The 14,331-nt window shown below is 41.3% G+C and overlaps 1 protein-coding gene across 1 annotated transcript; it reads right to left on the bottom strand.

Annotated features, from left to right (window-relative positions):
- Positions 1-2,143: 2,143 nt before the first annotated feature.
- On the bottom strand, positions 2,144-11,776 carry LOC121627579. Its single transcript, XM_041966529.1, has 8 exons — positions 11,633-11,776; positions 6,962-7,252; positions 6,519-6,598; positions 5,972-6,149; positions 5,779-5,841; positions 5,389-5,466; positions 4,513-4,757; positions 2,144-4,327 (listed from the first exon to the last, which is right to left on the bottom strand). The coding sequence occupies exons 1-8, from the start codon at positions 11,742-11,744 to the stop codon at positions 4,238-4,240; spliced, it is 1,137 nt and encodes a 378-aa protein (XP_041822463.1). The 5' UTR covers positions 11,745-11,776; the 3' UTR covers positions 2,144-4,237.
- Positions 11,777-14,331: the final 2,555 nt, after the last annotated feature.

Here is a 14,331-nt window from a genome sequence, read left to right as displayed (position 1 = left end):
CTTGTCTCCGCCCTGAGAGCAGCTTTCCAGTCACAGACACGGCAAAAAGGCCTGTGCTGTTTGAAGGTCACACTTACACACCACTGAAGACGTAATAAAAGTTACAAAAATATGGTGGTAGCATTTCTGGTTTTCTCATAAATTTCAGTCCCAGTAATATATAAGAAGCCAGAATAAAACAATGTGAATAAAGACTGAACAAAAACACTAACATTAATATGTATAAATACAAAACTAGTGCTCACTCATAAATTGGACATCAGTATTGCAAGTCAAGGTGTAAGTCAGCCTCAGTCTCCAAAGCATGCAGCAGACCTGCCAGTCCGCCAGAGGATAATGTGTCAGTGTCATGCTTGGCTAGGCAGTAAAGGCATGTGTGGTGCTGCAATACCAGCAGGGGGCAAGAGTGAGCGAAAGACCGGTCTATCAGGGCACACAGAAGACTGTGGTTCACAGTCTGTGTGAAACCGAGGGTCAGTGTTTTAAGCCGAACTGTGAAACCCAACCAAACTATGACCATCACCTGAAATAGAGCTCAGCGAGCTTTGTTTTGAAAGTTTGAACTGCTTCAAACTCTGCTGCAATACATCAAATGGCAACATAAGACACGAAAAGTAAGGATGAAAATAAGAGCAAAAATGTGTGAAATGAAACAATAAATCAGCAGCGACAACAGACCTTAGAAAGACAATCAGGCATTGTGAGGTGAGACAGAGGCCAGTTTGAATAAGCTGCTTTTAAAGGCGTCAACAGAGACCGCTGAGCGTGCGTCTATCGGAAGACCTTCAGGTCAGAGATGTACACAGCCACCTGACCATGCGGGGCTCAATATGTGAGAACAAGAACCTTAACATGAATCCTGAACTCAATGGGACGGAGAGTTGAAGAAGAGAAGATCGGTGAGATGTGAGTCATCCTGCTGGACCTGGTCAACAGCTTACATAACACCAAGGCTTCACACCGCAGGAAGGAGCAGCAGTTTGTGACATATCGGGACCGAGCACACGCAGAAAAAACAGTCCAGGGTGCTCCAGAGACCCCAGCCCACTGCCTGAGCCTTTGTGATCTACAGTATCAAAAGATCCAGCAGCACCAAGACAGTATTCACCAACATCGGAGGACATCATTATGTCAGTGGAGACTCTGTGGAAGGCTTCTGATGAAAACCAGTAAAATGTTGTGCGCAGTCAGCTGTTTGGCAGCAACTTTCTCTAGTGTTCTGAAGATAAAAGCAGCTTGGATGCAGGCCTGTAGTTTTAGGGAAGGGGTGCATTGAGGTTTGTTTTTTTTTCAGAAGAGTTTCAAACGCGGTGGGACTCCGCATCAGATCAATTCAGGAAGAAAACAGGACAGAAGCAGTCTAACATTGATGGCAGAGCTGAAAAAGCATATAAAGGAGTGGAAGAGGGGACGATGCTCGCCTGGACGTCTCTTCGCCACTGCAACCCACATTTGAAAAGACATGAGGAGGTGCAGGATCGGCCACGCTGCTGATGTCAAACAGGACTTCAGGGTTGCATGCACTGGTGTAAAAAGAACGGCGTTGCAATGAGCAGCATGTCTAACTCTGAACACTGTCATGCAGAATTAAAGCAGGCTGACGAGCAATGAACAGGACACGAAAAAAAACATTCAAATAGGATACTAAAGAAGATAATTTCAGAATAGCTGCAATTTTCCATAAAGCTGCAAGTACAGGAAAACACACACGCTAATCATCTTGCACTCAGCAGTCGCTCAGCACATTCAGATGCTCAAAACCACAAACACATTCTCAGCAAAAAGACAGGATATGTAGCTGCGACAAAGACACACACACACACACACACACAGAGCTGCAGAGGTGAAGATGACGCACTTTAACACATTCATGTCTCCTGCTTGTGTTTCATTGGAAGAGTTACATCATAATTTACACCATTTATTTTAAACCAACACCAGAGGGTAAATGGCAGCTTGACCCACACCACAGTATCACAATCCTTTGTATATTTTCTGTGTATGAACAGGTTCGGCGTGTGTTCTCGTCATTGCTGCGATCAGGTTGTCCTGTCTGTCCTGTCAGAGAAAAGTGTCATAAGACAAGTTTGCAAGAATCGAGCAGTATTGACGCGCAGTTTGTCCGGCGGAGAAATGTCCCAGATCGCAGTCATCAACGTTTCTTTTATTCACTAATTCATCACAAAAACACAGAGAAAGAGCGAGAAGGAACTGCATACATACAATGTACAGAAAATAGTTTGCATATCTGTAAAATGTACCTGAAAAGGCTGCAGTGGAAGGCATTTCAAATCACTTGCAATCACTTTACAAGAAACTATCTTGTAGAAAATCAAATCAAAAACCAACCAAAAAACTTTTTTTTTTAACAGCAACAGTAAAATTATAAAAATTATAATCAGACATGCTGTAGGCTCTACCATGACAAACATTATGGAATATACCATTCCAAACAAGTGTGCTGCAGAATTTTACGTAAAGACGGCAAACAAAGTGTAAGAAGAAAATGTGAAAACTTAATTGGAATAGTTTGATATTTTGGGAAATTCACTCATTTGCTTTCTTGCTGGCAGCTAGATGAGAAGATCAATACCACTCTCATGCCTCACCGTTAAATATGTACAAAGTCACTGGAGCGAGCAGTCGTTAGCTTAGCTTAGCATAAAGACTGGAAGCAGGAGGAAACGGCTTGGCTGGCTCTGTCAAAAGGTCACAAAGTCGGTGCACCAGAAACTCTAAAGCTCACATTTCGGTGTCGTGCTCGTTGCATGTTGCAACATCATGTTGACAGAAAGACTCCAGGAAGTCACTGAGCTCAGCCAAGACACAGTCCAGCTCCACTGAGAGAGGAAATAATCAGATCCTTCACTCAAGCGCTAATCCCGTGCTGTAAAAATACAGCAGCAAAAAAAAAAAACAAAAGAGGAAAAATACAGGAGAAAGTCTTTCACTGAAAATGTAAACTATGAAAGTATAGTATGAAAAGTAAAAGTACTGTAACATACCCCTACAGTATATGAACACTATTATATCTTATGACTCATGCATTAATATTTCAGCAGTCGTAGTTGGTTGAGATGGCTGCAACTAATGATTTTCAACAATGGATCTGTTATCAGTCTGATAAAATTAACTAGCAGCTAACTAACAGATAGCATAAAGTGACATGAAACGGGACGACTCACATAAATACTTCAGTACTACATACAGTACTTCAGTAAATGTACTGAGTTACTGAGTCTCATCTAACTCAACAACAAAGCAAAGGAGGAACTTTTGTTTCATGTTATATTGTATTTGTGCTCGGTAAAAAAAAAGGACAGAAAAATCAGACATAAACACATTTTCATGTGCTGCAAAGTTCATACAATTAAATAAACACTCCTTGATTTTGTAATAGCACCCAGTGTTGCGTGTTGGCTTTGGGGCTCAAAATCAAGGAGTTTCCTTCAGATTTTAACTCAAGGTGAGAAAGCTTTTTCCTGAGCTTTCTTATTTCATGGTCTTCCTCAGGAGATGGAGGTTGCTGAAATGTGCTTATTAATTTTAGTTTGTTCCAATGCTGGATACAGGCATGTTGGACGGAAGTAGAAAGTCCTTGAACGCCCCACCGAGGCAGACATTCATACACCCTTCCATCATTTATATGTTGTTTGACAACCAGTATACACATGATTACTCGAGTATAAAGAAGATCACTTATATTAAAAAAACTACAAAAGTACAATAATAACCCTTTTAAAGATCACTCAGAATAATAGTTTGACATGCTAACCTTAATGTCTCATTAGTTTGCAACAATGGCCTCTTACAGCCCATAGTCTCTCCAGAGATGAGCGAAACAGAAGGCTCAGAGGAGAGCAGAACAAAACAAGAGGAGAGAAAGAGGTAGCTCTTCACAGATCGTTTCACTTTTTGGTCTAAATTAATTTTAAACAAGGCTAATTTCTGCCCATCTTTTGCTATCAGATATAATAAAGTAACTAAATTGTAACAATGAGATAATGGAAAAAGGACAATTTAACAAAGATTATAATGACTTAATATTTGTGTCATAATAAAGCAGAAACTTGTGAATATTCATAGTTTGAGTTCAGCTTCAGCTTCGTGTTGTGTGGAGTGAGTTTGGATTCATTCGTCTTCCTCCATGAAACACGAACGTCACAGAATTCTGGCGAAGAAGAGCAGGTGCGCTCGGAAAGAAGAGGAGCGATTACGCTCCGACACTCACGCGGTGTCACACTCTTGGCGTTTTGGGAGCTTTCTTCCTGGGCTGAGGAAGAGGAGGAGGCTGCTCGTCGTCAGTGGTATGAGCCGGTCTGGGGTTCTGGGGGGAAATGAAACAGGTTTGAAAAGAAACAGCGTTCGCTTTTTCACAACAGCAGCATTGCTTTGCACAAAATGACCACATGGTTCTAGTGGCATGGATTATTTTCTCTCTCCAACTCTGACTGACGTTATCTGTCTCAGAGCAGCTAGCAGCCATGGAGCAGATCCACTACAATCCCCTACCTGTGCAGGTCTTCTGGGGCTGGGCTGAGGCTGCCCGCTGGCTTGGTCGGGGGCTCTGGGTCGCTGCTGGTTGCACGGCTGTTTGGAGCGATGTTGGCGAGGGCCGGTGTGGCCGGCCGGCTGCTGCTGGTGCTGGTGCTGGTGGTGATGATGATGATGATGATGATGTTGCTGTTGATCGGGAGGATGACAATAACGATGTTGTTGGTTCGTATGGGTCCACGTCAAACGAAGCTCATCCTCATCTGTTAAGAAAAGAAAAAAGGCATAGATGGCGCATCACATCCAGTTTATCTTTATCAAAGTTCTCCAGTGAGTGAGAGTATTCTATCTGTTTTTACTTCATACATAATTTATACTGAGCTAAAATCTACAAGGCGCTGAATTTTAGAGCCTTTATTCTGATAAATAACAAATTTTATTTTAATCTTAAACTCAATAATAGTTAAATCTTTGGAAGTTTAAATTCCATCTCAATAGTGTTCAAATTCAACAAATTAAAGTGCATCATCTGCAAAGCTTGCAAAGATAATTCATGTGTAAAATAAACAATATCGGGCCTAACGCTGAGCCCTGGGGAACTCCATGAGTAAAGCTTGAGTGTTGCACAGAGAGTTGGAGCAGCAGAAGGCCCCCCAGCTCATCCAGTCAGCTTAAGCTGTCGCCAAGAAGAAGAACTTACTGTCTAAAAATTCAGTGCAAGAATTATAGTGTGAAAATAAGTAACACATACATAAGTACACATAAGCACCACATCTGCCTCCTCTGAACGTGAATTTTCCAAGAGCATGCTGTAGCCAACACTGTCGGCCGTGGATCAAAATTCTGGCATTTTAATGATCATTTGAAGAAAAAAAGGAAACAAAAAGCTCTTACCTTTCAAGCGCATGCGCTTTTTCCTTCTGTTGCAGATGCAGCAAACAATGATGATGACAATCAGCATCAGAACAACACCTGATGAAGATGGATATAATAACAATATGTTTAAAACATAAACTCAACACATTGCGTATCCCTTTATTTATATATGGTATATATTTTTGGTATATTTTTTGGGCTTTATTCAAAGGAACAGTTGTGGAGGGCCTCTGCACATCGGGCTCACCCACAATTGTGTATTTCAATCAAGTGTAATTCCTTTAACCACAATTCCACTGGATTTTTGTGTAAGCACATACAGTACAGTACGCTGTGAGGAGAGTTGCTGTATATGAAATCAAAAAGATGTATTAGTATCTGTGGCGCTGCATAGGGAAACAAACATACCTCCACCGCAGCCCACAACTATCCATGAATTAATTCCCAGTAGCTTGTCAGGGAAAACAAACCCTGAAGACAGAAAGAGGAGGAGATCATCATCAGTCAATTCCGGTTCATACTACATGTAATCAGACCATGTTATTTCCATCGTATGTGAGGTAAAAGTCATTGGCTGCAGTAACCGCTAGCTAATACTCACCTGGCTTAGTGCAGTTGTGTTGAACAGGTTCGCTAATCAGAGAGGTATAGCTGTTGGACACCTTGCAGCTGAAAGTATGTTTTTTCAGGTCTTCAGCTGTTTTGACCAGAGTCTGACTTTTCGTCTTTCCCAATGCCTTGCCATCCTGAAGCCATTCAATGCTGAGGCCCTTGTTCGGCTGGTTAAAAACACCATTTAATGGTTGGATTAGAGGGTTAGTGTGAGGAAACATGCAGAAGTGTAACAGAGAAGACATGCCAAATGTCTCCTTGTTGACTTATTAAAAAAACATGAGCAAAAATGCAGACCCTTGTAAGGTTTATTTTGTTCAGTATGAATTCAGGCTGAGTGTTGACTCATATTGCAGAAAATGTCCCACAATCAGCTCCCGCTACAACCTCCAACTCAAGTAAAAACCATAGAAAAACAATCAATCTTCTTTTACTTCGTCACTGATGATGGCTGTTTACAGCAGCCCAAATTGGCTAAAAATAAAGCTGGATTTTGCTCTCAACATATTCATTGGACCGTATGCGTTTGTTCTCACCTGACCGGCAGTGCAGGTAAACCTGACTGAACGTGACGATTGAACACATTCAAACGTCACTTCTGGCCTGGGGACACGTTCTGAGGAGAGTGGATTTGAACAGATCAAACATTATTAGAAGTTGTGCTCATTGCATGTTATTGATGCATCTTGGTTATACTCCACTACACTTTTAGCAGCTTCTGATGCATCACAACACGCTTACATCCCGATCAGACTCCATAATATTTTTGTCTGTGACGATGGCCGTTTAGCATATCAAACTACACGGGTGTAGATGCCTGATAGTCGTTCATAATCGGCGACTATGCTGGTAATTCGTCGGCCACAACAAAGTCATCTCAGAATCTGCTTAGGTTCATGTAGTCTGATCCCGGCATTAGATATATCAAGACATACTAGAGTAAACAAAGTAAATGTATTGACAATTTCTGATTACCTACCAAATACACATAAACGTGTGCTCTTCAGGTTGACTATCGCCTTTCCATCGGCAGTAAAAACCTCAGGGGTGTATCTCCCAGCCTTGCTTTTGTCCAAATTTGTCAGCTTGAGGGATCCATTTTTAAAAATATCATCCTCCTTCCCTCTGACCAACTTGTTTGGCCTGCGATCGAAGATTATTGATTGGTCGTGGGCCCATCTCAAGTGTTCCGTGCTCTGCAGTGCGTGGTGCAGTGGCACAGTAAAGTTGTCGTTTGTTGCAGCAGAGAAGTCACAGCCGTCCTTAGAACCTACGGGACAGAAGGAAAGGTGACGGAGCAGACGGAGAATTAGATGGCACTCGATAATCACATGACAATTTGTACGCAGAATACTCTGTTATTTTTGAGCGCGCCAACTTCAGTGCTACTACAAATTTTTGATTTCAAAAGCTTAAGGCTAATTAGTGACCTCTAGTGGCGGTGGGGTTCATAACACATCATAACACATTTCACATCTCTTTCAGACGGGGAAAAGTTCTGCCTGGTGGTAATTTGTTATTTTCAATTCTATTTTTTATTTTGGAAATGAGGGCATTTCCTCATTTTTCAAGATTGTGAATAAAGGTTGAATGAACGAATCGTGGTGGTGCTAGAGGAAAAGTCGCCAAAACATCAGGATTCATCCTCTGGGGACTGTGAACGTCCTCTCCAAACTTCATAACAAAAGGAGTTGTAGATAAATCATGATATGAACTTAAAGTGTCAGACCCAATACAAGGTTCTTCTTTTGAGATTAAACCACGAGTCAATGAAAACACAGAGGAAGCAATGCAACAACAAATACCAGTCTCCTCTGTTAATGATGTGTCGTTCTGCACTGCACGTAGAAAACTTCAAGCTTTAAAAAGGAAGCACTTAAATGTAGACAAGCATCTATGAACCTCTGTGCCAATCCATCAAGTGGATGTTGAAATACGTTACTGGATAACTGAAAGCGTTCTTGCTGTTGGAGCTATATGAAACGTCAGGGGATCATCAAAGTCAACAGGATTTCTCCGGGCACCATGAATGCATGTACCAAATTGACGACAGTCCATCCGATCGTTGTCACTAAATCGGATTGATCCTCTGGGGACCATGAATGTCAGACCCAAATGTCACAGCAGTCCATATACTGTTAAAGCTGCTGAAAAAGGGTTGGTCCTCAGAACCGGCTCGAGTCGCTGACAGGACAGCAGCCAGACATCACCAGTGAGTGAGATCACTAAACAGTTTGCAAGCAGGCTTTGTGAGGAGAAGGCAGGAAGGAAACTGCACTAGTTTTATTTTCTGAGTCGTGGTTTTATCACCGCTGCCCACTCGTGCTCAAACTGGGGGATTAAGACGGACAGGTCACAGATGTCAGAACAGCTTCAAAAAAAGCTGCTGGTGTGGGTTAGCATGAACTGTGGTTAATCAGTGCCATTCCTCCAAATGCAATCATGACAGTATAACGGTGATAAACTTGTGTCCTCGCTCCCAAAATAAACAAAAGAGCCGATAACCTTTTGCATTGCTTGCCTTAGCAACTCACCTAGAAACGATGGATTATCTGAGTGGAGGATCGAGCAGGTTAAGGTAAGAAATATGCAGGTGCTAATAATGCTACATTTTTACATAGGAACCTGGAGGAACCTGTTTTTGTTCCTTTTTTTTTCCATTTCTGAGACGACAAAATCTGTCAAAATCTGAATGAAGTTTTGACTGGAGTTCTCTTGAAGTCTACTTTATGTGTATTAGATGCCAATTATTGCTTGTTTGGATTTATATGTTGGATTTTTCAGGAGTGTATTTGTGTATTAATTTCCTTTTTCACAGGCCTCATTTTTGTATTTTTATCATTTTCGAGGCAGCTTGGACTCCCCCTTTTCACACCGTGCACACATGAAATCTAAAACTGCAAAAAGTGTGCGAAATGAAACCCTGCTGCCATGCACTCATCACTTCACCTTGTGACAAAGCCTGAGTGCACAGAGGATGGATGATGTGTTATATCCTGTGTTCAGACCACAGTCTGCTGAAAAAAGCCGCACAAACACACTCTCGAATGTCTCCGCTCACCGTCCAGCCTTCATTGTGCTAAAGCTGAACATCAGAACGTCGGCGATTTTGCCAATATTTAAGCAAAACTTATTTTTTCTAAATATGTCAAAATTCTGTATTAATTACAGCAAAACGAGCTAAAACAGACGGTTATCATTTGCAAATGAAGAGCCCATGTAGTAATATTATTTATATGATCAGGTGTTCACAAATTGATGAACCCCACACTCAGAATAAACAGATATTTACAAAAATCAAAGAAGCTGATGAGGTCAAACAGTGAATATTCTGTCTTTGTACTGTTTTTAATTGAGTCAGAAAGGATTAGCAAATTATCGTGACCTGTTTTTATGTTTTAGACAGCAACTTTATTTCAGTTTGGGGTTATGTGTTGCTGGTTTTCTTTTAATAAAATACAAAAAGGCACAGCAATAAGAAAAATCCCCACTTCTCAAACGTAGTTGAATCTCTGATGTGTAATCACATAATGTAAGTTATTTTGCATTGTTTCATTTTCTGTGAAGTCCGCCCACAGGAAGTGATTGGTTGCATGAGTCACCGTCCGATGAGACAGAACATTATTAATTTTCCATATAATTCTATAAAAAACTGGCGGTTGAGGAGCACACATCTGAACATCCAAACATCGGGTTCATGTCGTCCCTGCATCAAAATGCAGTGCACCCTTGAAAAAGAATGAAATATGGCACATTTACCAGGATACGTCTGTGGCATAATGTTTAATTTTACCTGTCACCTGTTGTTATAACGAGGAAATAATTTGCATATCTGCAAAGTCACAACTAAAGCCTCATTCACATTTATGGTTGCGTTGAGGCAACTCAAGGCAAGACTTAATTACAGTTACAGGAAATCGAGGTCTTCAGATACTGGAAAAGTCAACACTATTGAACCAAAACCACTATTTTCCACAACCTTTACCCACAAACGTGCAAAACGGAAACCAAACGTCGAAGGCCTGACCTTTGATTGGGTGGGAGCATTGCTGGCATCACCCCCTCTTTGTCACACAAGCTTCAATCATCAAAAGCCAAAACAGAAAAGTCTGAAACAGGATGTTGTTGCTTTTTCCAAATTAGATGTCTAAGCCTGTTTTCACCGATCATTAGGTTCTCATTAGGTTTCAGCAAATGAGAAAATTACACCATTATCTTGGGATGATGATCAAAACCATGAAAACAAGCAAAACAATGTCATCAAAGTTGTAACCACAGTTTTTTTTTTTTTTTTTGAAGATGAGACCTTAAAAGCAACTAATCTGCCGTTCGTCCAGTTTGTGACAGGCGCTCGCAGTAGACAGACAGACTAAGTTCGGCTCTTCGTTATGTGAGGATTCGTTTGGGGAAGTGCTCGCCGCGCCGCCCAAAATGCCCTTTTTCATCGGTACTTTAAATCGTTTGTTTAGCTGAGCGTGGGCCGCCTGCGTTTGGAATCAAACAGAATGATAAAAAAAAGAAAAAAGCTATAACTGACAAGGGTTTGCATTTGTTTTTTTTTTTTAAATACAATTTTAACCTTCCCATTATTTTGTGCAGATCATCCAGCAGCTCATGTGAAACTTTTACATTTGAGACTAAAAAGAAAAAAAATTTACATTTTCAAAAATTTTCTTGTACTTATAATGTGTGTTTTTTTTTACCCTCCATGTTTTTTTATACCATTTTTATCACTAATGTTTTGTGTCACTCAGCACACAAAGATCTCACTCATGGCTTCATTTCATTCCCTGTGTGTTTCTGCCCTGTTTCTGTTTCCGTCTCGTTATTTCAGTCGCAGCCTTCTGCTCACTCTCTTCGGCACAACCTCATTTCAGACCAACGTTACCACATCAGCAGGCTGTTTCTGCTGCAGGTAACGTTCCTTCATGATTTCCTTTGTCTAACTTTGATATATTTCTGGCAGAGGTTTTTTCGCTCGCGTTCGCCCGCAATCACAAGCGCGCTTTCTGGCGAGGCAGCAGCTAAAAGGGACGCCAGCAGAAGCACGGGCGCACACACAACACAAAACACTCGGCTTTTTTTTCACATTATAGATGTTGTTTCATGTCATTCAGCACAAACCCCTCAGCTCTAACCGTGCCAGCGACTTCAGATGAAGCATTTCTGCAGCTGCATGAACGTTTTGTTGGTTCCTTTAGTGCGACGGTGACGAATCAACTTTACAGATTCAGAAAAAAGGCCTTTAATTTGCATCTAGTGTTTTTTTAGCAGTAAACTTTTGTAGATTTTAATGTATTTTCTTAAAAGCTGACTTTAAAATAAAATAGAATAGAAAACACCAACTCAAAGAAAAGGAGCAGCAAAGTAGGAAAACACGTGAAAAGCACTCAAAGAACTATTCAGATAACATGATTAAAAAAAAAAAAGGATTTTGTTTTGTTTAAAAGAGGTTTTGCTTTTAAAAATCTTATCAAAAATAAATGTTAACAATTAGCCCTGTTATATATATATATATATATATATATATATATATATATAAAGGAAGTTAGAAGCTAATGGAGGGCCTCAACTCAAATCCTTCAAATCCCCAAACAGCATCTCACCACTTCACCAGAGCGAGGGAGGTGGCTGCTTAATTGTCCAGTACCTTTGGAGGCGAAGACGGAGCAGCAGAGCAGGAGCAGGGCGGCGGTGGAGACGGCAGCCATCTTCATCGCCATCCTCGCCGTATTCAGCTGAAGAGAGCAGCCGCTTTCCATTATCAAGGTTATTTCCTGTCAGAGCAGCTCGATCGCCTCCTTCGTGTGTGTGTGTGTGTGTGTGTGTGTGTGTGTGTGTGTGTGTGTGTGTGTTTCTGGTTTCTAAAGGAAGTGATCCAAGCAGCCCCCCTTTCATTGTCAGAGACAAACACGAGCAAAAACCAGAGTCATATTCAGAGCAGACAGGCAGAGGCAGGCGTCTTCTTCTACTTTTGCTGCTTCAGTCACTAAAAATATGATTTCATGACATCAGGGGAGACCACTTCCTCCTGGGTCAGCCGGACCCCTGAAGAACCAACATTATAAAGCGATCTGACTTCTTTCTGAACACCGCTGCATGCCTTTATTTGTTTTCATTCGGATGATTTAGATCATGAATTAGTCGAACATCACCCCTCCATCTGCACCAGCTCGTTCAAACTCAGGCGTGTTTGGAGGATTTGGGGACACTCAGAGATTAGCCTGGCCCTCTGTTGGGGGTTTCAGGGAGGGATCCTATAAAAAGCTCTAATTTGATGCTTTCTTTATGCACTCTGGCACCTTATTTACATTCAAAGCACATATCTTAATCACCGAAAAAGTCAAATGCGGTTTGCTTCCCAGATTAATCTTGAATTTTAGTAGCTGTTAGGATTGAGGGGAAACAGAATACTTACTTAAAAGTTACTACAGATACTACTAAATTATTCTACATCGTTTTAAAAAAAACAACAACAAAGATTGAGTTGGTTTTCTCCCATTTTAAATCTCTGTGCACACACAAGGCGTATTTCTCTTGAGTTCAGATACATTGAGACGATCCGTCCACCTGCGCAGGTGTTTCAGATCAAGATGCTGATTAAACAGCACAGGTGTGCCTCGTGCTGCTCACAATTAAAAGCCGCTCTGAGACACAGCAGTAGCTCGAGAGAGGACATTTAGCAGCCCCTGAACTCTTTCCTCTGTCGCTCTCTCTTTTGTCTACTTTTACCTCTGCGGAGACTAAAACTGTCGTCTTTGAGGAGCCGACTGCAACCTTTAACGCTGCGTGGCATCGCTAAAACCACAGCCTCTGCTCAGGCTGACCACGAAACAAATATTTTCTAAAGTGTCCCTGTGGGGTGACTCAGTCTAGTCCAGGATCTGATGCTGCCTGGGTGTGCACATTCGTCATTCGTCATCAACGCCGGCCATTATTTGCCATTGCTAATCATTATTTGGCATGAATTGCCATTTATTGTTGTCAGTATTGTTCAGAATGTGTTATCAGCAGTTTCCCCCGGGGACCGATGTGTTGTGTTTAAAATGAGCACCCACTTCCAGGCACCTGCACACTTGAGGGCTGTGCCCCGCAATCAGCTACCAGTCTGCTGTATCCTGTGTTGTAGATCTGTGATAAGCTCTGTTAAAATTAGCAGTTGGAATCCTCAGAGGCCCCAATGATACATTATTATTTGTTTGGGGACTATTTTCAGTGGTGGAGGAACACGCATTAGGTGCCCAGTGAGCATTAACGCTGGCAGGACTGAGTGTTGCAGAGAGAGCGAGCTATTTGACAGTCAACTATTTAAAAAAAAGGCATTTAAAAGCATCTTTGCTCTGACATTTCGAGGCACAGTCAGCTAATAAAAGGACATTTGGAGACTGGAAAGCTCATTCAGAAGCTGCATGTGGGACACCACGTTAAGCATGCACACTGGAGTGCAGAAAGGAGATGTTTTTAAGTGTGATTTATGAATTTAAACTTATCTTTGGGAAGGCTGCAGCAGTCTGCTCTACTTACTGCTGTTTTATTTATTTCTCGCAAGAATTTCCAGGCCATTTTAATTTGTCTCTTATTTTCTGTGTGTTTTCCACGACTGGACAGTTGGTTCCAGGTTTTCCAGGTTTTCCAGGGCACGTGGGAACTCTGTCCTGTTTGGAGCCAGTTTAAAAAAAAAACACCTTTTCAAGGTGGTTTGAGAGCATTTCATGGTCAGCTGCATCACATGCCGCACTTAAATCAAAGAGAACGGGAACTGAAACCTGACTGGCATCAGCACCAAGTCTCACATCGTTAACTGTCCTCCAGAAAGCGCTCTCTGATTAGCTCTGAAACCCGATTGAAAGTTCTCCAGAGTATTTATTTTAAGTGTAAGAATGGACGTTTTGATGAGGGTCTTTTCACAAAAACAGCCTTGAAAGCTTTTTAAGAATTTTCAGGAGTCTGAGATGGTTCTGTAGGGACGACAGTCTGTTGTCTTTTACTGTTAAATGAGCAATTTCAGAACAAATTGCATGTAAAAACAATGAAAAGGTAACGTAGAAGAACTCCGCTCCATTATTTAAAAAGACATGCATGCAGTCTTGCAGTAAATTAGCTCAAATAGTATTTCCTTACAGATGCTGATGTTAAGATGACACTGTTTCAATTCTGTACCTCCCATCCAGAAGTGAGTGTTAACTTTGTCAGCTGTTTTAGTTTAATATGAGATCAAAAGTCTATAAATGAAGCAACAATCATGTGTTCATTGGGGTAATTTCACCTTTATTGGAAACATTATTATTACACATTTGTATTTTTCTCTTCTGTGTAGTTACCTGAGCTCAGTTATTAGCCTGGATTACT

The sequence above is a fragment of the Chelmon rostratus genome, chromosome 24 (genome assembly GCF_017976325.1).
Source record: "Chelmon rostratus isolate fCheRos1 chromosome 24, fCheRos1.pri, whole genome shotgun sequence".
Taxonomy (NCBI): Eukaryota; Metazoa; Chordata; class Actinopteri; order Chaetodontiformes; family Chaetodontidae; genus Chelmon; species Chelmon rostratus.
The sequence above is the reverse complement of the archived record's forward strand: the minus strand, read 5'-3'. Positions and strand labels throughout refer to the sequence as shown.

What these genes read in the sequence shown, in the direction of transcription:
- LOC121627579 (XM_041966529.1), bottom strand. Translation starts at nt 11,744, where the DNA reads ATGGAAAGCGGCTGCTCTCTTCAGCTGAATACGGCGAGGATGGCGATG. An exon ending in TTACCTGCACTGCCGGTCAG is followed by an intron (nt 6,150 to 6,518) that starts GTGAGAACAAAC and finishes GTTTTTAACCAG; the next exon opens with CCGAACAAGGGCCTCAGCAT. An exon ending in GCCCCAGAAGACCTGCACAG is followed by an intron (nt 4,328 to 4,512) that starts GTAGGGGATTGT and finishes ATTTCCCCCCAG; the next exon opens with AACCCCAGACCGGCTCATAC.